This window comes from Eptatretus burgeri, chromosome 16 (assembly GCF_056783735.1).
Source record: "Eptatretus burgeri isolate ZD-2024b chromosome 16, Ebu_testis_v1, whole genome shotgun sequence".
NCBI classification, from domain to species: domain Eukaryota; kingdom Metazoa; phylum Chordata; class Myxini; order Myxiniformes; family Myxinidae; genus Eptatretus; species Eptatretus burgeri.
Window position 1 is genome coordinate 41,134,722 of NC_140976.1, and position 23,825 is coordinate 41,158,546.

General features: G+C 46.7%; 2 protein-coding genes across 9 annotated transcripts in view; one reads left to right on the top strand and one right to left on the bottom strand.

Moving 5' to 3' along the window:
* Window positions 1-23,825, top strand: part of LOC147010934 (uncharacterized) — a 95,177-nt gene that overhangs the window by 49,440 nt on the left and 21,912 nt on the right. The gene's annotated exons all lie outside the window — the stretch shown is intronic.
* Window positions 19,906-23,825, bottom strand: part of LOC147010935 (uncharacterized) — a 234,455-nt gene continuing 230,535 nt past the window's right edge. For all 8 annotated transcript variants that reach the window (XM_085859819.1, XM_085859817.1, XM_085859816.1 and 5 more), the window contains one exon: window positions 19,906-21,252. In XM_085859819.1, the coding sequence (XP_085715945.1) occupies window positions 20,676-21,252 (577 nt within the window). In that variant the 3' untranslated portion in view covers window positions 19,906-20,675. The remainder of the gene's footprint in view (window positions 21,253-23,825) is intronic.

A 23,825-nucleotide genomic window follows, 5' to 3' on the forward strand; every position in this document is an offset into this window, starting at 1 on the left:
AGTGACCCCCGATTCCCTCCAAATTACGAGCGAGCGAAATTAACCCTTTAAGAGAAGCAAGATGGCGTCTCAAGGCGAGCGGGAGCCGGGGGTATTAGAAATGGATGTAGAATGTGTAGGATCCATGGCCCAGGATGGAATGCCCGTGCAGGAACATGAACTCGTCCAACTGAACCCAGAGCCCGAAATAGGTGCGGCAGCGGCCGCGGTGTATGACACCTCCCCTCCCCCTCTCCACCAAAACCCTTCCCCAACCCCTGCCGAAACGGCTCACCCAAGCGTACCCGACATGGCCCAGCTAATCACCATGCTGGCAAAAATGAATGCGGAAATGACAGCGAGAATGGATGCAAACGCAAATGAATTTATAAACGAAATGAAAGGCATGACCAAACAAATAAACGAAAAGATCGATGCAAGTACACAGCAAATGAAGGAAGAAACGATAAAGCTGCGGGGTGAGACGCAGAACATGAGCCGATGCCTGCAGGCGGGCATGAAGGCCGTGACCAGGGAGATAGGAATGGCGACTCCACGTGTGGGAGCGAACGAGCTGGAAGGGGTGCAACGAAAGCTGACAGGCCCGCGGTGGAGGCGGGTAAAAAAATAATTCGGGGGGCGTGTTGGGCGAGGGTCGTGACAGAGGAATCGACGGTGACCAAAAGGGAAAAATTAAATGGGGAGACCAAAACGTGTGAGACGAGACACGAGGTGACGACGACAGAAACTTATAAATGTATAGAGACACGGGAGATAGAGGGTGAATTGGACGGGGTAAGTGACGCACACACACACACGGAGGTAGTGGAGGACAATGGGGGTGAGCTGGCGGACTGGGTAGAGACCCAGTGCGAGCACCTGGATGGCCTCCTCCAGGAACGAGGGGAGGGAGTATGCCCCCTTGAGGTGAGTCACGACCAGGTGAGTTCGGTCGTGCTTTGCGAGGTTGAGAGGAGGAGTGCTGTGGACAGGTGCACGGAGAGCTTGGGGGGTATAGAGGCCCCGGAGATCCTTGTGGGGACACGAATCCCCAGTGTGGTTGTCCCTGTGTGTGGTGCAAGGTGTGAGTGCGTCCCCGTGTGTGGAAGCGACCCCGTGTGTGAGTGGTGTGGTGGCGATGGTGCCAGAGTACGTGCTTCCCAGCACGTCGTGTGTAAGGGGCACCGCGCGGGTGAGTGAGGCACGGAGTGTGGATGGAGGCACCGTGGGTGAGTGCCCCCGCGTGTGTGAGTGAGGGGCCGTGTGTGGATGAGGCACCGCGGGTGAGTGCCCCCGCGTGTGTGGGTGAGGCACCGTGTGTGAGTGAGGCCGTGTGTGTGGATGAAACGGCCAGTGTGGATGAGGCACCGCGGTTGAGTTCCCCCGCGTGTATGAGTGAGGCACGGTGTGTGGATGAGGCACCGCGGTTGAGTGCCCCCGCGTGTGTGAGTGAGGCACGAGTGAATGGAGCACCACGTGTGAGTGGTATGGGTTATGCAAGGGAGACCGTGTGTGTGAGAGAGCGGTATGTGAGGGAGATGTCGGTTGGCATGCGGGAGCACGCAGCCGCGTCTCCCGGTGTGAATATAATGGAGTGGAGTGTGTGCGTCGTAACACGCAGGTGTGCGTGGGTGGAATGGAGGCGACGACGGCGACATGGGAGAAACGAAAGCCAGTGCAGCGGCTGTAGTTGTTTCGGGGGACCGTGCCGGGTTCACCCAGCAGTGAGCACGCGGTTCGTGCTGTGCAACGCACGAGACCGCCACGTGCTCGCTTGCGAGTGAAGTCCGGTCCGGAAACGCACGCGGTGGATTTGCCGATCCCGCGGACGGACAAAGTTTAGGCAGGTAAATGGATTTGGACCGGACGGGTTCTCCACGCGATCGTGTGTGTTAAGCTCCAACGGGCAAAGCACATGTGTTCGCGTGGGGAGCCCCTCGAGACGTGGGGCTTGTGTTTTTTTTTTGCGCATGGTGACGTCATGGCTGCACGTGTGGTTGGAATCCGGCAGGAGGGGTATCTCTGCCGGATGGTACCGTCCAAGGAGGGACGAGGAACACGTGCAGCTGCATGACGTCACGGGCAGGTGTGAAGTGCGCGAGCTCTGAGTTGCCGCGCAGGTTATGCGCATGAAAAAAAAACAAAAAAAAAAACAAGCCTCACTTTCGGGTGCACAGGATTCCTGGGCAAAGGGTGGAAGACCCCCTTGACTAGGGCACAGGATGGAAACTAGTTAGGGGGAAGGGTTAGCTTAGTTAGACCGACTTCATGGGGCAGGGGTAAGTCCTCATGGAGTCCGTGGAATGGATTAGGTAGAGGGATTTAGTGAGCTTTAGGTTGGGAAATAAAATGAATTTTTGATTTATTTGAGGACAGTGACAGACTTGTGAATGTGTAGAGTTGACGTAGTTTAGCTACGTAGTGTTAAAAGGAACGTGCTACTAGTTTAAGGGACGACGTGGGAGCACGAGTTAGTTAGGGGGTGCAGATAGAAGGATGGCAGAGTTCAGTGGTGTGTGTGTTGAAGAGTTGGTGAGTGAAGTGGAAGCATGTGCTTGGTGAGTGAGTGAGGCCAGCGGGTCTGTGTGTATGGAGTGAATGGGGAATGCATGGTGCGATGAGTGATTGGGGGAGGAGTGACTCCGCCCAAGGGACCCCGGGGTCAGTATAAAGTGAGTGAGGGGTTAGTCAAATTGAAAAATGGAGGTCGTTTTGTTGTTGGTGGGAAAGTAGGCTCGAGACCCATTTGGAGGGGTGCAGGAGCCCTGTTGGACGGGCTTGGGAGCGTGGCTGCGAAGGTGAGTATCGCTGAGTGGGTACCCCGGGCACCAGGCTGGTCGGCCGTGGTAGGCCAAGGGCCCATGGGGGGCCGGGATAGCGTAGTGGGCACGGGTGCGCCTGCTTGGTGCGGGGGCCCGGGGCGCCATTAGCCGCGTGGGCAGTGTTGTGGGCATGGGTGACCCTCGGAAAGGGGCCTGGGAAGCCAGCCTGCCACGTGTGTGTTTCAGGGGAGGTGCCATGGGGGGCACTCCCCGGTGTTAGGGAGCTGGTAGGCTCGGAGGCAGTGTAGTGCCCGGGGGTGCCATAGCTGGAGATTCGGCAGAGGGTCGTGCCTGCCAAAGGGAGCCACGTGTCCCAGCCAGGAGACCGTGTGAGGGCACGGAGCGAAAATTGGGGGGCGAGGCCCGAAATTGTGAGGACACCAACACAGGCGACGGGAATCTGGGTTGTTAGAACCAATAGTTTAAGCGAGAGGCGCTTGTTGAAAGCCCCGGGGTAGTTTAACAGTTAAATGGTTAGGGTAGATTAGGAGATGTACCCCTCCGCACCATCCATCCCCTCGCTGTCGTTGTGGGCCGCTGGACCCACTTTGGTTATAGATCGCCGAACTCTGGGGAGGCCATTCTGAGGCTTCGTTGGGCCTCGACACAGGACGTTAGCTCTCCCTTATTCCCCTCCGGGAAGGGAACGTATGGGTTGGGAGTAGGCGAGGTGACAGGATAGGTTAGCCGAACAAGGACGATAAAGGGGGGTTAGGGGACGATTTATAGTGGGGAAGTAAAAATAAAAACAACAAAAAAATAAGTTGGGGCTAAATTGGGGTTTGACAAATTAAGGGAGTGGGTATGTACAGTGACAGGCAAAGGCGATAGGTTGGGAGGGAGACAGGTAGGTAGGTCCGAGCCCGCCTTCCAAGCGGCCAGCACCACCGCACTCCCTCCACCAACCTCCACTGAACGGCAAAGGCTGGCCAGCTTCATCTGCTGGCTGTGTTACTGCAAGGCCTGTGCCGGCCCACTTCATCTGCCGGCTGGCTGTTTTTCTTCAAGGCCTGTGCCGGCCCACTTCATCGGCAGCTGTTGTGTTGCTGCAAGGCCTGTGCCGGCCGGATCATCTGCAGCTGTGGTACTTCAAGGCCTGTGCCGGCCAGTTCATCTGCCGGCTATGTTTGCCTGCAGCGGCTTTCTTCTTCGGCGGGCTGTGTTTGCCTGCTGCCTTTGCCATGCCATGCCCACTGCCCCTGTTCACCAGCCCCGTTCAATTTTTGCTTTGCCCCCCCCCTGTTCATTTCCATGTGCGCCAGGATCCGCAAGGCAACAGTTTGCAAGCTGCGAGAACTGCCCTGTTGGCAGCTACAACACGGGCCTGCAGTGGCGGCCCGTGCACCGTGTTTGTGTTCATCCATCCATTCGTTGTGCTCATTGCGTGTGCCACTTGAGCTGGCACGGAGACTGCGTTTGTGCAGCCCATGCACCGTTGTGGTTCACTGCGTTCAGTTCAAAAGGAAGGCCTTGGACTGCGTGTGAGCAGCCAGCCACGTTCCTGTCACTTCTGCATTGTTTTGAGCCAGAGACTGCATGCGGGCAGCCTGGCTCCCCTGCTAACTGCTTTTCTTTTGCAGAGTTCATTGATCCTGGGCCATGGTTTAGTGTAAAATTTGTAAGTTAAGGTTAAGATGTACTGTAAATATGAGTGCGCCCCGGCATGTTTGTCTTAGCGCCGGCAATTTTATTTAAGTCGTCCGTGTGAGTGAGTTTGTTTAGGTAGTTACGCAGCCCTCAGGTTATTTATTTTGGGGACACGAATACCATGAATGTCGCACTCAGGGATCCGTAGGTAAAATGTACTAGGGGAAAACTACACATGATGGCACACGAAAATTTGACGACTCGGGACGAGTCTGTAAAAAGGGAGGGTAGTGTTGTGGTTACCAAATTCGCAAACCACCATTCAGGTCCCTTAGGTGAGATATCTCGGTAAGTATGTATGTGTAGTTAGGCCCAAACCCGTTGTCTAGTGGGAAATACATGTCATTTATGCGTGCTGCGACTCTTCAGGATAGCCGTTTTTCTTTTACTATCTTTATTTTGGACCAATCGCCATTGTTACCACCACCAACCACAACATCAACCACCCACCGCGGCGCCGCTTCACGTCACACCTCGCAACCGTCGCATCGCCACCGTTCTTGCGCCGCTTGTGGGTACCGGTGTTGGACTCGTGCAGGGCGCGCGCCGAACAGCGTGTACAAAACCACGGATTTTCCACTTCAAAAACGGATCAAAAACGACACACGCCCACTTTTGTTCCGTCCAATCGGTGAGCGAGGGGCGATTTGGCCCCACCTCCAGGGCGTTGGAGGGCGGTCGCTATATGCAAATTTATGGATCAAAATGCATTCACGCCCACTTTTTCTCGGGCCAATGGGGAGCGGGGTGAAAGGTCGAAGGCAAGGGGTCAAAGATGAGAGAGCGAAGCCACGGGGCTTATATAAGCGACCGTGTTCGTCAGTCAAGTGAATAGAGAGTTAAGGCTTCGCGGGCGGTGGAGTTGGGAAGAAGAAGCAAGAAGGAGTTGGTCGTCGTCGTGTGCGTTGGAGTCGGAGCGGAGGGGACGGAGCTGTGGAGAGGCGGCGAGGGCAGACGAGGGGGTGCTCGCGTCGTGCAGGGAGCTGCACACCAGGGAGGCCGACGGCGCGACCTGGCCGAGGTGGAGACGCTCGTCGCGGGACTCGAGGCAGAGTAGAAATCCTCTATACCCCGAGCATCAGCAACCCCCTCCTGTTTCCCCCCGCGCTGAGATAGTGCGACCAAGGGGGCCCCTTTCCCACCCCCTACCAGACACTGCCCGCGAGGCCCGCGGAGTTTAAGCACCATCGCCGCTCCGCGTCTCATCACCAGACGGGTAGGCCCGACCCGGTCTCGGCCTCAGGCCCGCCTCATCTTTGAGGGTGTTCTTTTCCTTGGTTTTGGGTATGTGTTGTCGGCTCCGTCTGTGAAGTAGAATTGTATAAGTGTTGCCGTGTGCTCGCGTAATCGGTATTAGATCTGCATCGTCGCATTTGCTTTTTGTGTAAAAATTGCATTGTGTTTCTTTTCCTTTTCTATGTGCTTTTGGTGGAATTGAATATGTGTGCTTTCCGTTCATCGCGAATAAATGTGCTTTATTATTGAACTGTTCTCCCGCTTCGCTTCGTCTTTTCCTCTATTGAATCCTCATCTTGCTTCACGTAAAGGGTTGGTAGTGGGCTGAATACACCCGATAATTAATCGAACCGTCGAGGCCGACGATAACACCGCTCGGTTATCCCGATAGTACGGAACGGGTCGCTTAAGTGGCCCGTGTCGAAATCGACCTGCGAGGCGAGGTGCGATCGCCCGGTCTACCCTCCGTGTGGGTACTTAGGTAGGTCGAATTTGGCGAGCAACCCTGTCCACGCGGGGGCTGATTGGCTCGATCGCGGTGAGACCGAAGGTCCACCCGTGACTGGTTCCCCGGCGTTAGTCCGAGAGGGTCACGACTGGATTGTCCGTCCGGTGGGCGACGCGTGCCGCGGTCGAGTTACGTGGCCGTTCGCACGCCGGCGGCGCGAATCTGTAACAATATATATATATATATATATATATATATATATATATATATATATATATATATATATATATATATATATATATATATATATATATATATATATATATATATATGTATACCCTGGTTAAAATAGGTATACCATATCCCTGTGTCGTAAGAGGCGACCAGGGTTGCGTCAGGAAAGGCATCCAGTGTAAAACATGTGCCAAATCACTATGCGGATCATACGGATGATCCGCTGTGGCGACCCCTATCGGGAGCAGCCGAAAGAAGAAGAAGAAGAGATATATATATATATATATATATATATATATATATATATATATATATATATATATATATATATATATATATATATATATATATATATATATATATATATATATATATATATATATATATGTATATATATATATCGCTTTATATTTCTTTATTTCTTTATCGACAGCCAGGTCAGGTTAGATCTGTGACCATGATACAGGTACCATGTAAACCTGTACTAACCTGTTCCATGGTCGGGTTGTCGGCGACTAAACCGTCTCCCCCACCAGGTTTTTGGTGAGGAGGGTGTTTGGATATGGACACCCAGCAGAATTAAAAACAAAACCTGTCAAAGGGTGGAGAAGCTCCTTGTGAGCCAACGGCCAACCAGATCTAGTGCCCAACTGTGTCTGCGGACGTCCTCCTGCAGTTGGGTTACTTTTTATTAGGAGGTTGGTGGCAGGATTTGCACTCCTGCCACTGTAAAACCCTTCATTCCGCAAAACACAAAAACGCAATAAAATCTGAAAACCCACTCCGTGGGGGTACCTCCTGTGCAGCTTCCCTTCGCAGGGAAGCTCACCGGATGACGGGATTGGGGCAAAGCCTTCGGGACCCCCAATCTTTGATGATAGGAGGGAAACCATGGGGTAACATTCCTGGGTCAGATTGGAGAGAGTGTGTCGGAGTGGTGCTGAGGTGTCATCCACCAGACCTTGGGTTAACTTGAGGCGGTCCCTTCGGGTGGGTGCCTGGAATGTCCTGTCCCTAAGAGAGGATGATCACCTGTCTCTTATCATCTGAGCTGAAGCGTTTGGACATTGGTATTGCAGCACTCTCTGAGGTTCGGAGACTGGATTGTGGCGAGATAATGGTGGGTGGTTACACCTACGATTGGTCTGGTCACTCTGATGGTTACCATACTCAAGGAGTTGCTGTAGCTGTGTCCAATAAGCTGACCCCAATGATAATTTAGGTAACACCTGTCAACGAGCGTATTATGAGACAAGGATTCGTCACTCCTTAGGTGTCATTTCCCTGGTCTCTGTCTATGCTCCGACTGAGGCGAGTGATCTCACCCTGAAGGATGCATTCTACGCCACGCTCGAGTCTGTGGTTGATCAGTGCCCCAGACGAGATACACTTCTTGTCTTGGGGGATTTCAATGCATCGGCTGGAACTGATAGGGATGGTTATGAGACGTGTGTTGATCCCCATGGGTCAGGAACTATGAACCAGAATAGCACTAAGTTCCTTGACTTTGCAAGAAGTCATGGACTTAGGGTGGCTGGTTCATGGTTTCAGCGCCCACAAGCTCATTGCTGGACTTGATATTCCAATGCTGGCGGTGTGGCAAAGGAGATTGACCATGTCCTCGTTGATTGTCGTTGGAGGATGATCCAGAACTGCAGGGTCTACCGGAGTGTTCAGTTCCTCAATACTGACCACCGGCTTGTTGTAGCAACTCTAAAGCTGCACCTTAAATCTGGGAGAATGGTACCATCCCAGCCTCGGCTGGATGTTGGCAAGCTCAAGGATGAGAGGGTAGCTGAGGAGTTTGCGAACAGGCTGAGTGGACACTTGGGGGGTCTGGGTGCTTTGGGGGGTCCTGAAGAGTTGTGGAGTGCCTTCAAGAACACCTTCCTTGATTTTGCCGGTGGATATCTTGGAACTCACTGCAGGGCAAAGAAGAATTTTGTCTCTCAAGGGACACTGGATACCATTGACCAGAGTCGCAGGGCCAGGCTGAATGGCAGACCTGAACTGTTCAGGGAGCTGAGGCGTAAAACTGTACATGCCTCAAGGGTGGACAAGGAGGTCTATGTGCGAGGAATCTGTGAGGGGGTAGAGCATCACCTGTGGACAGGTGATTCTCATCCCACTTTCAGGGGAATTTGTGCATTGCGTTCATCCAAGGCCATCCCTCGGAGCACTGCAGTGAGTGGTAGGCTCTTGACAGAGAAGTCTGAAGTGAAGGCCCGCTGGGCCGGTTACTTTGAGCAGTTGTACCAGGCTGATCCACCAGCTGTCGAGTTGGACGTCAAGTGTGTTACAATCCCTCTTGCTGACCCTCCAATCAACTGTGGTCCACTTTCGCTTGTGGAAACACGGGCTGCGGTGAACCGGTTGAAACGGGGTAAAGCTCCAGGGATCTTTGGCATCCATGCTGAACTTCTCAAGGCTGGTGGAAATGCTGCACTTGTGTCATTGCATGCAGTTTTGTGCTCTGCCTGGCACACATGCATTATCCCAACTAATTGGAAGAGTGGCCTTGTTGTCCCTCTCTGGAAAGGGAAGGGTGATGGCCAAGACTGCAACAACTACCGAGGGGTGATGCTGCTCTCAGTGCCGGGCAAGTTCTTTGCTCGGATAATTCTTGATAGGGTTCGCCACCATCTGCTTGAGCACCAGCGTCCAGAGCAGTCAGGCTTTACACCAAAGAGGTCAACGATTGACTGTATTCTTGCTCTTCGGGTCCTCACCGAATGCAGATGAGAGTTTCGGCAGGGGCTGCATGCAGCCTATGTTGATCTCTGTAAAGCGTTCGAGTCAGTTAATCGGGATGGATGCCCTCTGGAGGATTATTGGTATCCGTGGGGTGCCACCAAAACTGATCGATCTGATGTCTGAACTCTACTCTGGTACTGAGAGTGCTGTGAAATGTGGTGGTACCATCTCTGACTTATTTCCAGTTGTTACTGAAGTTCGTCAGGGGTGTGTACTGGCCCCCACACTTTTCAGCACTTGTATGGACTGGATTGTAGGGAGGATGTCGAAGAGATGTCTCGTGAGTGGAGGAGGCCAATGGGCCGACCACGTGCCTCGTGGTTGCAGCAGGTTGACTGGCATCTCAAGGAGATGGGGATGGGCCTGTAATCTGCCTGGGGGATGGCCAGACGGAGGCCCCTGGAGAACCGGTGGAAAGTGGACGCAGCAACACGCTGTTCTGGCACATGCTCCCATTCCTGACCTTTATCGCTGCAGGTATTGCTCCTGGCCAGTTCCAATATTTGGATGTGTGGGTTTCCTCTGGGCACACCAGTTTCCACACGCTTTAAGAATTGTTTTCTTTCCATGGGTTGTTTACCTCCCGATACTCCGGTTTCCACTGATTGTTGAATTAAAGAATTTCAAGAAGAAAAGATAAAATATTATGTTCAAAAATAGTTTCAAATGAAATGAAACTGTTTTTACTTTCACTTAATCCTGTGTTCTTATTTAATATCCATGAATTAGCTGTATGTCATTCACACAATTAAATTAGGAAACATACTATTCTATTGAGCGCGTATCTGTAGTACAGTGCATTACACACCGGACTGCTATAAACGAAGTGGAAAACCGTTTCATTTCTTACATGAAAGAAAACTTTTCACGCGAAATCCAATAGTTTTCTATTAAACCAAATATGCCTTCATGAAGAACAATTCTGGGCCATTTATAGCTACTTTTCAGCTTTGGCAACGCTGGGTATTCTGCGAGTTTATTATATATTTGAGAAAGTTTGTGTGTGTGTATGTCCATCTTCTCCTCCCAAACGGCTGCACCTCGCCAGTCGCAAATTGGTCCACATCTCCATAATTGGTCCACATCTCCATAATCAGATGAAAATTCGGGAAGACTAATGGCACAAATTATCTGTGAATAATTAAGAGAGAAGTAACTGTTTACAGTCGTTATTCTCCCAATTGCTAAATATACCTTTTGCCTGTCTTTTGTGGCCTTGTTAGATATTTTGTGTATTGCTGATAACATGACCGATGGTACCGGGTTTCAGCTGCAACACAATCAGTTCCGCGAATATGTATCAGGATAGATTTATCATGTTTCTGTTGTGCTGTGGTCAGCAATAAACCTGTAAATAGTTTAGCGAGAGTGAGAAACCAACATGAAATCCATTGAGCATCCACAGGAGCCCAGAAGTATGATCTGTGGCTCAAATCAGGGTATTGGGGATCTCTTTAGCTTGTAACACTTCCCAATTCATCTTCATCAATATTTACCGAATAGATGAAGTGGGAGGTATTTAAAGTTAAAAAGACGTTCCATGACCCTCATTTAAGCCATAAATCATCTTCCGGAATCCTGTAGAGCATCGAAGCTCGGCAGAAATTGTGCTCTGAAAATGAAAGGCATCTCTTTTAATGATAAAAGGAAATTAATTCTTCCCAGATGTTTTGGTTTTAGCTTTGGATAAGGTATCTCGTCGTCACTTCCACGCTACTTTCACAAATCTTTCTTCTTTGTGGCAAATGATACAAACAGCTGGCAATACCCGTGATATGGTCCTTCTGCGAGGAAAGGTTGACCAGGACCGAAGTTTCTTTGGGGTTGGTGGCTGATGATGTCCTGCAGATTCTCTTCTTTCCCCATCTGTTAGAATTGTAGTAGGCCTCGTAGCACGAGCAGCTACCTCACTGTGGCCTTCCAACAAGGTGTGCTCCTCATTTGGAGTAGCTTTCTTTGCAGCAACATCTAAACGTTTTTTTGTCAATGAAACGTCGATAACAGGTTGGGTGGAAACCGACGTCGGCAGGCAGGTCCAAACATTCCAAAGGCAAGAGATGAGTTATCACTTCAGCTAAATGAAGTGCCACCATGTTGTTTACTAATAGGACTGAATTGAGGTCGGACTCTCATTGGTTGATACTACTGCGTGGAATGGGCTGAATAAACCTGATATTCTGATTGCTTGACAAACCTACGCCTGTTAACTGTTGACACTGCCGCACAAAGAAACATAGTACCATAATTTTCCATCGATATCTTTGATATGGCACACGATTTCGTGGAGAACTTTCAATCCTGAGGAGAAAACCGATATTTATTTCCTTCCATGGTATATGAACATGGATCCCTTGGGGTCGGAACGAAACTGAACGATAGATGGGCTCAGCTGAAGGCCTATTAGTTTCAGTGAAGATCCGAATCTGGATCCGGATACGAGAATTTTTCAAGCGATTCTTCACCATTGAGAGATGGGGCCAAAAACGATATATAGCACAATATCTCAAAAGGTTATGGATGGATTCACACGAAACTTGGTGGACAGGTTGGGTGTGTGCAAAGGAATAATTGATTCGATTTTGATGAAGATTTGAATCTGGATCCGGATACGAGAATTTTTTTTTAAGTAATTCGTCATCACTGGGTAATGGGGCCAAAAACTATGTATCGCATGTTATCTCAAAACGTTGTGGACGAGTTATGACAAAACTAGGATGAGTTGGTTAGTGACAAGAACAAGCCGATTCGATTTTGGCTAAGGTCCGGATTTAGATCCGACCTATCGGTGGCATACAAAATTTAAACTGTTCAGCCTGGCGGAGGTAAGTGCTCCACCGAGTGCCATTCCGTTTCGCCAAGTTGTCACTCCATGAGTGATTTTTCATTTGTTTGTTTGTCTGTCTGTTTGTCCGCACAGAACTTTAGTATTTTTCTCCGCAACCGCTTGTCGGATTGAGATGGAATTTTCACCATTGGAGCGACTACTCATGTAAAATGTTTCAGTAATAATAATCATGACGTCAAAGGTCACGTGGTGTGGCAGCCATGTTGGAAAAATGCAAAAACTTTGAACCTCTGTACCTCTGAAACTACAGGAAGGAAAAAAAATTGAAACTTGGCACGTAGCAAGTACTCGTCATGGGGAATAAATGTGATTTTTTTTTTGTGATGCCATTGGTGCTTCCTGCTGACATCATAATTGCATATATGGAATACTACACCCGATCAGTGTGAAATTTTTTTAGGGTCATCTCGGGATAAATTGGTCCACAGAAAAGAAAAAGAATTGATGATGTCATTAGTCACGTGATTTGGTAGCCATATTGTTTTGATTTTTTAAACCTTCAAAAATCTTCTCTCAAATGGCTGAACAGATCGAGGCGAAACTTTACACGTATGACCGACTATCCATGAGGAACAAAACATTCACTCATATGACGTCATAGATCACATGGTCTGGCAGCCGCATTGGATTGAACAAAAATCTTTTTACAATTCTCTTTCTTGAACAATTCTTGAACCACTTCATCAATCGATAAGAAACTTCATAATTATGATCTAGTAGTGATTGGGAATACATGATTTAAATTTCAACCTGATCAGATGCATGTTGCAGCAGCCAGAATGATTTAAATTTTGTGAATATGGGTTCTTTATGATTATTTTTTTGAATGAGGCTCACTTGGCTGTGCCCGGATGGGTTTTAGCGTAGGAGAGTAGCAGCTGAAACTCGAATCCTGTTCAGATTCCTCCATCTTTGCTTTTTGCTTGTTCGGGTTCCTTTTGATGCCTCCAATGCAGTGCTGCACCTACAGTATTTGGTCTTCCATTTGATTTGATTAATAATATGAAACGCCATGGGTCAGGGTCAGGTGTCTGATCAAAGCGGGGTTGCATCAAAGTGGGATGTCTTGGTACCCGGTCATCACTGCCAGCAGTTATAAAGTGGAAGTTCTAGTTATATCTATTATTGATTGCGAACACACCATACCAGTACACAATCACCACACAAGATACATGACACAAAACTACACAAACACCACACAAAACAAGTCCTGGCAAGGGTCTGTCATCACTGATTGCTCTTTTTCTTGTTTTCTCTGCAACTGCTTATCCGATGGACACCAAATTTTCAACATCTGTGTGGCGACTCATGTCGAATATTTTAATTATAATGTCATAGGTCATGTGGTGTTGTCACGGCAGCCATGTTGGAAAAAGGAAAACTTTGGACCTCTGTATCTCCGAAACCGCTCTCTGGAAAACATTGGAACTTGGCACATGTCGAGTACTCCTCCTGGGAAATAAGCGCTTTTTGTAGATGTCATAGGTGGCTTTGTTATGACGTCATAATTACATATTGGGACAAATAAGTCTTAGACCCTACCTCATTAATACAGCACCCCCCCCCCCCATGTGGTGACAAGTAACACTGAAGCTCACAGTTTCCCTACTTTATTAGGTCATCTCTACCGAGATGACCTAATAAAGCCGGACCAAATGTCCGTCCGTATGTCCGTCAACAATTTTTCTTTTCGATCTTGATGAAACTTAGTATGTGGGTAGAGGTCGATGAGTGTTGCACAACGATATAACTTTTGTCCAGGTTCAAGGTCAGGGACCAGGTCACGAGGTCACGTAAGTTATAAAAATCACTATTTTCAAAACCTATCTAGTCTGCCATTCTACAAGATATTCGGCAACTGTTTATTGATTATGATAGTAAAATTATCATCTTGTATCTAACCGGACAGATTTTTGAATTTCCTTCCCGTTTGATCGTCACGTGATCTGGAAGATGGCCAAAAACGCCGATGCGATTCGCAAAGAAGGAAGGAAGGAGAAATGAAATATAAATATAAAACACATTTTTAGCCTTTTATATTTATACATTTTCCGCCGAAGGTGCAAAAGTTTCAAAACCCGAAATGTAAACGTCGGCATTTATTTTCAAAATATAATTTCATGCGCGCGTGCCAAAATGTCGAGTCATCTTTAACCAAACTGCGCAGTAGAACTGCGCAGTAGTCTGAGCAGTGGCCAGCGTGGTTCAGATTGACTGTGGTTTCTGGGGCGAAGGTGATTGTTAAGAAGTATGTCGGCGGTATAAATTTGAGTTACTGTATTGGTGATTTAATCACGCAACATCTTGACAACGAATATTCTGGCCGAACGATTGCATCAATTCAGTGCATCAGCAGGGATGATTCGCAGGCTCCTCTCGATCGTGCCGATATCTAACATAATCACCGGCGGACATAGGGCTGCAGGCTGTGGGGCGAGGCCACGGATCCCGGATGAGGGGATAAGTGATAAATTGTGCTTCATGCTTCGGGCTTTCTGATTAATTTATCAATGAGTACATTCCATAATTAATGAATTAATAATGAATGAATCTGGCACACAAAATGTTTTTTCATACCTGACATGTTACTTTGTGCAGTGTCACGAAACTTCTGTGGAATTAATAATTAATGAATTTGCTCACTCTAACTATTTTTCAAACCTCAATATCTCTATAAATACTTGACCAATTTTCATTCTGAAAGTTGCATTATAATCAGTGAAGAATAATCAACAGGATTATCATAATCTCCGAGAGCTAAGCCTATTTTTTCGGGGTTTTTTTTCTACAACCGGAAGTGAAATGTCCCCAGAGAGTGGACGGACCGGAAAACCATGTAATGCACTTACTGGTGATTCTGATGTGTTAATCCGGGTACTAAATGAACAATACATATTTATTAATTATGTCATTAGTAGTATTATCCTCGTGTATCTCTGTGAACTATTTCAATCTAAACGGTTTGTTTGGACTGTTTCGCGGTTACCTGAACTGAACATTGAGAACTTGTGCTATTATAGAGATGACCGTCACCCCTACACGGGGATAGTTTTTACATAGAGATGTGTCCTACATGCCCAGAGACCAAGCAACTCTATAATCCTAACTTTCCTTTGAAATTCCTCAATCTACCCCCACAACCGTAACTATATTTGTGAGGGTCATTTACGGCTATATTGTATGGGGGGTGATTATATTGTTATGAATCTGGAAACCATGCGCGCTCAACATTCAGGTCCCAAAGTTAGTTATGCCGGTCAGTACATGTGAGACAGGTCCCTTCCTTTTGTCTAGTCTCTAGTGGGAGAGTCGAATATGTGCATTGTGATGTTTTTTTTTTATAGTTAGGTTATTAAATCTCACCACCTGCCCATCACGCTCTGTCACCACCGTTGGTGATTGTTATTGTTTTATAACCACAGACAGAGGCCCCTGGAGCAAATCAAGGTACAAATCTTATTGTTTTTCCTTCTTTAAAGCCGCTGTCACACCTTGACGATTTAGCCAGCGTATGCCGATTTATGAAAAATTTGTCTAAAACGCTGGTACACGTCGAATACGTTATGGGTACATTTTGTATACGTTAAGAACACGCTGAAAAACACTGCCATACGTTGTAGTACGCTGGCTTTAAACGTTGTACTTTTGGGTTGTCCTCAAATTTTTGCATGCTTAAAATTTTACGACGTATGCCGGCATATGACTCACACGTTTCACTACGCTGGCCATAAGTTGTAGGCACGTTATGCGATCGTTGACACACGCCGAAACACGTTACTTGTAAGTTACTCATAAGTCGAAACACGTCGAGGTAATGTTTAGCGTACCCGAAACTTATTTCTAACCTATGAGTAACGTGTTGTGAGCACGCAACACGAACGTTGTTCACACTTCGCAACACGTTACTTGAAAGTACTACTACTACTCCTACTACCAACATCGACGTCACTAAATTCTCTCGAACTACTACTACTACTATTACCAACATCGACATCACTAAATTCTCTTGAACTACTACTACTACTAACATCGACATCACTAAATTCTCTCGAACTACTACTACTACTACTACTACTACTACTACTACTACTGACATTCACATCTACTCAACGTGGAGTCTGGAACACTGACGGATTCCTCTTGTGAAGCCCATTTGTATATACCAATTCCCCTAAACGCTGCCAAATCGCCATTATACGGTAGATGTAAGTTAGAAACACGTTCAGTAAGTTCTGTGGTCGTCCGGAAGACGTCAATCAAATTCGTCTACATACGCCAATGTGTGTTTGAGATACGCTACACATAGGTTCAAAGCACGCTACTCATAGGTTCAAAGCACGCTACTCATAGGTTCAAAGCACGCTACTCATAGGTTCAAAGCACGTTACTCATAGGTTAAAAATTAAGTTTCGGTTATGCTAAACATTACCTCGACATGTTTCGACTTATGAGTAACTTACAAGTAACGTGTGTCAGACGTGTATCAACGATCGCGGAGCGTGCCGAGAACTTATGCCAGCGTATGTGGAACTTGAGTCATGCGTCGAGTACGTCGTAAAATTTTCAGCATGCTTGAAATTTCACGACGTACTAGACGTACCACGGAATATTACAGCGTACTTCATTGTTTTTCAGTGTTCTCCTAACGTATACACAACTTATCCATACCGTATTCGACGTGTGCCAGCGTTTTAGACACATTTTTCATAGGTTGGCATACGCTGGCTAAATCGTCAAGGTGTGACTGCGATGTTGACGCTTCCAATTTTCAGGCGGTTATGATTTAAATCAGCGTGCGGCAGGTTTTTAACAGAGAATGCCACGAGTTCGTCGGTGAGACGTGCAGCGCGCTATGCCTAAGTTAAACTATCGTTGGGCATTGGTTGTGAACGCCAACAACAGGCTAAGCATTCATTGGCATAAGTTATCTATAAGACAACGAAACGTTCTGTGCCCGTTACTAATATGTTATGCATACGACCAAAACTTTTTTAAAAACCTCAACTTCAGCAAACGCCAACGTTTTACATACATTTTTATACGTTGCCATTGCTGGCTAAAACGTCAAGGTGTGACAGCGCCTTTAGGCCGAAGTCACATTTGCTCTACGGCGGCCGTACGCCCTCTGATTTGACAGAAACGTGCGGTGGCCGCTGAGTTTCTGCGGTGGCCTCAGGGTGGCCCTACGCCGTTTGGCTATCTTTTACAGGCCATAAGTTCGCCGTGGAATTATAACGTGGAATTATAACGTGGAGTTATAACTTTTTTCATTTCTACGTTCGCTGTAGCAATTTGACAATCCAAAACAAAAAAACTGGTTAAAAAAAATAATAATAATTAACCCACTCGTTACCGTCCGTCTGGCCGCACATTCGCTTTAGGGCCCCCCTGCGGTCCCCTTGCAGGCACCTTGAGGCTACCTTGCATCTGCCTTGAAAATTCCATGGCCTCCGCAGGAACGCCCTAAGGTCACCGTGCGACATCAAATCAAAGACCGTACAGCACCCCCACGTTTTCGGTCTCCACAATTTATAAATATGCCGTGCGGCTACCCGAAAAATAAAAACACATGTGACTGCTACATTGTATGACCGTGGAAATACTGTGGCCCCCGTATAATTGGTAGTGGCCGTAGATTTTGAAGACCCCACGGCCGCCGTGGCAAATGTGACTGAGGCCTAAATGACTTCCTTCAGAAGGAATTTCGACGCCAGAGGCCATTCGGCCCATCAAAGCCTGTGCTCTTATTACCAACTTATGGTTGTTTGTCCGTGCTCCATCCTTTTTCAATGCTGGAAGGAATGTATTTAAAGTCTTTGGTACGATTTGGCTGGGGTTCCAACGACTGAATGGTTTTCTTTCCTCCTTTCCTTTCCTCTCAAAGGAGATTGACAATGTCGTCATTGATGGGCATTGGGGGATGATCCAGAACTGCAGGGTCTACCAGAGTGCTCAGTTCCTCAATACCGACCACAGGCTTGCTGTCGCAACTGGAGTTGCAGCTTAAATCCGGGAGAATGGTACCATCCCAGCCTCGGCTGGATGTTGGCAAGCTCAAGGATGAGATTGAAGCCGAGAAGTTTCCGAATAGGCTCAGTGGGAATTTGGGTAGTCTGGGTGCTTTGGGAAATCCTGAAGAATTGTGGAGTGCCTTCAAGACTACCATCCTTGATGTTGCTGGTGGATGTCTTGGAACTCAACATAGGGTGAAGAAGAATTTTGTCTCTTAAGGGACACTGTATACCATTGAGCAGAGTCACAAGGCCAGGCTTGATGGCAGAGCTGAGCTTAGCTTTTCAGGGTGCTGAGGAGTAAAACTGTGTTCGATGAGGGTGGAGAAGGAGGCCTGTGTGTGAGGAATCTGAAGGAGTAGACCATCACCTGTGATTAAGTGATTCTCGTCCTGCTTCCAGAGATATTTGTACATTGCATTCCTCCAAGGCCGTACCTTGGTGTACTGCAGTTAGAGCAGATGGTGGTGAGCTCTGGACACAAGAGTCCGAAGTGAAGGCCCGCTGGACCGGTTACTTTGAGCTGCTATACCAAGCTGACCCACCAGCTGTTGAGTTGGATGTCAGGGATGTTACTATCCCCACTGCTGACCCTCCAATCAACTGTGAACCACCTTTGTTTATGGAAACACATGCTACGGTGAACCGGTTGAAATGGGGGTAAAGCTCCTGGGATCTGTGACATCCATGCTGAACTTCTCAAGGCTGGTGGAGATGCTGTACTCGTGTCATTACATGCAGTTCTGTGCTCTGGTTGGAACACAGGCATCATCCCAACTGACTGGAAGAGGGGCCTTATTGTCCCTCTCTGGAAAGGGAAGTGTGATCACCAGGACCGCAACAACTGCCGAGGATGATGCTGCTGTCATTGCTCAGCCAGGTCTTTGCTCGAATAATTATTGAAAGGGTTCACCACCGTCTGCTTGAGCACCAGCACTCAGCGCAGTCAGGGTTTACACTAAAGAGATTAACGATTGACCGTGTCCTTGCTCACCGAACGCAGACGAAAGTTTTGGCAGGGGCTGCTTGCAGCCTATGTTGATCTCCACAAAGCATTTGATTCAGTGAATCGGGATGCCTTCTGGATGATTCTTGGTCTTTGTGGGGTAAAACCAAAGCTGATCAATCTGATGTCTGAACGATACTCTGGTACAGAAAGTGCTGTGAGATGTGGTGATACAATCTCAGACTTATTTCCAGTCAGTGCACAGATTTTGCTCATGCTCAGTCCATTTTCAGCTTTAGAAATTGAACTATGTGAAAAGCGGCAGATTGGTAAAATTAGTGAAACGGTTACGTTATGATAGGGGAAACTGCACTTCAGTTTTACAAACATGACATCATATAAATGAGTCACGTACATTTACATTTTACAAGAGTGACAGTGCCCACCGAGCCATGTCCATACTGGGGGAGATTACTCAATCATTCATGATTGACAATTACCAAACCACATGGCAAACAATTGAAATAACATCATGAATGGCATTGTGTCGAGCACATACCTCTGTTAAGCTGAACAGTTTACATTTTGAATCCCACTGATAGGCTGGATCTACATCTGGACTTCAACCAAAATCGAATTGGCTTGTTCTTGTGACCGAACCAACTCATCCACCAAGCTTTATCATAACTCGTCTACAACTTTTTGAGATATCATGCGTTATATCGTTTTTGGCCCTATCTATCAATGGTGAAGAATCACTGAAGAAATTCTGGTATCCAGATCTTCAACAAAATCTCAATTCATCCTCGTCACACACCCAACCTGCCCACAAATGTTTTGTCTGAATCCATCCACAACTTTGAGATATCCTGCTCACAGACAGACAAACAGGGATTAAAAACAACCTTCACCCACCTTCGGTGGCAGAGGTAACATAACAATGTGATAAAAAGAGGGTTGAAATTTGTAAAGAAGGTACGCAATTGGAAAAACGGAAAATTTATTACAACATATCTTGAAGCAATAACCAATGGAATTTGTGCTGGTTTGACGAAAGAAAGATCCTGAAACGAAGGTCGCCTGAATATTGAAAAACAAAAACACATATAAACATCTTTTTTTTTCCCTACTCATAAATTAAGGAAAGATGGAAAACTAACAGAGTATAGATTATAATGCTGACAAAACATTGGTAAAATGCACAAGTGTTGCTACAGTTACAAAATGAACATTTCCTTAATCACAGAGATGTTTTCATACAAACAAATTTAAAAATAATTTTTAAAAAAAGCAAAACTAAAATCGAATTCATCAATCACTGAAATTTATCATTGACAATGCTTTTACATCACATCCTTATCAAAAATAATGCACCATTTTAGAACAATGAACACAGCAAATTTAATTTGGCGGAAACTTTGGTGGTGGCAGCAGCCTCGTCTTACCCTTGCGAGTCCCTGATTGGCTGATACATCGTATGCATTCCACAGCCAGTCTTAGAACAGACACCAATAGAGGCCACAACAGGGATTATTAGACAATGCTTTAAGTTGATGGTGCATCATTTTTTTTTTTACATAAAAAAATGCAAAGCAAAAACTTTGGTTATCATTCTCTCTTTTTTTCTTTTATGAATTCTCAGTTCAGTTTCCCTTAAATGTACAATTCAATGGAAAATTTTGAATTGTTGAAATATACAACTATTTATCTCACATCAGTGACCAAGTGAGTGCAATGGCTACTTTTTTTTTCGTCAAACAAACACGAAAAGCTGCAAATCTTTTGTGCGTAACTGGCCAGCCAGGTTACGAATTCGATGAATGCAAGCTTTCTCAATATTGCACGCACTGTACACACGATACAATTGGTAGCTTTCACCTTTGTCATTGGCCAGCTCTAATTCCTGGGGAGAAATCTCAAAGTACGTTTTGTCACAGTGGACAGTACTTTTCACCTCGATGTAAAGTACACTCTTATTTGAGAGACTTTCATCTGCCTGAAAAGTGATGGCAAAATCAAATGGCCAACCACTCTCTCCCTTTTCATTGGCCCATTCCACTTTAGTTGGACGAGGATCTGGACCGTCCTTTTTCCACTGCAACAAGTAGGCCTGAACAAAACATTCACCCCACAGTCCAACATTCTCAAACTCATGGTTTGAGGAAACTAATGCATTGTTTAAAACATCTTTCATTTCTTGATTCCTTTCAAATGGTAACTGCTCAAACACTTTATTTTCTAAGTTGGGAACATTCCAAATCGGGTCGGTGAGTACACGAGGAGCTGTGTCAATGGATGCTGTGGATCTTGGCTTCCCCGAACCATCATTCCTGAAAAGCAAGTGCAGACACAATTTCACCCACCATCAGAGCAGTTACACCCTTTGAGTTAGCTGACATACATATAATAATACTGAAGATGAGTTTACCAAGCAAAATAATTTAAATCATTCATTCAATTCCTGGTGAAGGCCACATGATCGAGAGCTAATCTTTCATGGTAATTTTTTAATATCAACCTTTTATGGCAGGATCATAGATCTGCCAGAGGTGGTTGTAGACCAAAGTGGAAAGCCCTGCAATCCACTTAACGACAGGAATTTGACCATGTTACAACCTGGTGTCTTGACTCAAATGAATTTTAAGAACAATATATATATATATATATATATATATATATATATATATATATATATATATATATATATATATATATATATATAAATATATATATAAATATATATATATAAATATATATATATAAATATATATATATATATATATATATATATATATATATATATATATATATATATAAATATATATATATATATAAATATATATATATATATATATATATATATATATATATATATATGTATATGTTACGAATTCGCGCCCGCCGGCATGCGGACAGCCACTTTTAGCCGAATCGTGGCCGTACGCCCACCGGACGGACAATTCAGTCGCGACTTTCCGGAACAACGCCGAAAACCAGTCATGGGTGTGCTCCAAGCGCACACCACGGCCTAGTCAATATTCTACCCACGCGTGACAGGGTCAATCGCCGAATTGTAGATGTACCTAATTATTCGCGCGGGCAGCCTACCGAGAGACCGTACCTCAGCGAGGTCTGCTTGGACACGAACCGCTTAAGCGGTTTGTTCCGTTCTGGGATAACCGAGCGGGGTATTATCGCGAGACCTCGCTGGACCCGATTCTTTTATCGGCCATCAAATAGCCCGCTACCATTCCGAAATGCAATACGGCGTTTCAATGGGGAAAATGACACGATGAACAGGTTCACATTCAAACAAGCACATTTATTATTTCCCACACGTATACAGTCATGCAGGTATGGAATCAATACAAAACACATACATTACAATTATACAGCCAAACACAATGCAAAGGAGAAGAGCTAATACCGTCTATTTATTATGTACAGTCACTTATACAGTTCTACTTGCGGACATGGCGCCACAACATTCATTCGAAAGCAAAGAAAAGCCCCAGGACAGACGAGGGGCAGACTGGACCTCTTTGGGCCTTTATTGCACGGAGCCGTGTAGACCGCAGAGCCTCTGCGAGGCCGCGCAGGTTACCTTCCTCACTGGGGTGACCCACGATGCTCCCTCCCCACGGCAGCTAGCGTAACCGCGGCTCGGCCGTGGCCTGGTGGTACGGGCCCCGGCCGGCAACGCCTGAGAGGAACGAACGGGCCTTCGCTCTTTTTGAGTTGATGCTCTCTTTAAGAACCCGTTCGTCCCTCAGCGATGCTCGGACCGTTCCGAAGCCTGATCACCTCAGACCGTTCGGAGCTGGTTGGCGAGCTCTCTCCGGCTCGCACACGAACACGCAGCTCCGCGTGGCACAGCAGGCTTAGTCGCGCTCGCGTCTCCTCCGCTCTCCTCAGTTTCTCCACCGACTGCAGGCTTCAGGCTCCCGACTTCCACGCAGCTCCTCGACCTCTCCAGACTGACACTCCACCGACTGACTCCACCGACTCCAGACTCCGAACTGGCACTCAGCTCGGCCTTTTATAGGGCCCGATAGACGAGATCTGACCTCCGCTCTCCGACCTTCGACCCCCACTGGCCCCGCCCCTTTCTGTCTTTTGATCCGCATTCCGAGGCGAAGCTTCCACAGAGCGGACGTGCGCGAGATCACCAAACTTGCGCGGCGAGCAAACCCCCGCGTGTGCCTGCAGCGATGCCGTTCGATGTGGACTCGCCGCGGCTGGTGCAAAGATGGCGTCGCTTCGGGGATGAAGGTGAGGCGATGTTATTCGGGTTGGTCTATTGGGGGAGATACGGTTTAGGAGATGGTGAGGAGATGTCGTTGTGGAGAGGGTGGTTGTCGTTGTGGAGGAGGTGGTTGGTGTGGTGGAGAAGGTGGTTGGTGGTTGGCGTGGTGGATGGTTGGTGGTTGGCGTGGTGGAGAAGGTGGTTGGTGGGTGGTGTGGTGGAGAAGGTGGTTGGTGGGTGGCGTGGTGGAGAAGGTGGTTGGTGGTTGGCGTTGTGGTTGGTCCAAAATAACGATAGTAAAGAAAAACGGCTAACTCAAAGATCACAGCCCGGGTGACACGAATAATTCCCATTAGACAACGGTGGGGAAATCTAACTGAACACGGACTTATCGGCATAACTGAACTGAGGACCTATATGGTGTTCTGCGAATTTCCACAGCCGTAACAATATATATATATATATATATATATATATATATATATATATATATATATATATATATATATATATATATATATATATATATATATATATATATATATATATATATATATATATATATATATATATCTGTGCAGTGTCTGTCCTGTGTTGTCACTGAACTACTCCCTCAAACTTTTGTGAAATCTTACCAAACTTCCAGTCTGCCTCGTA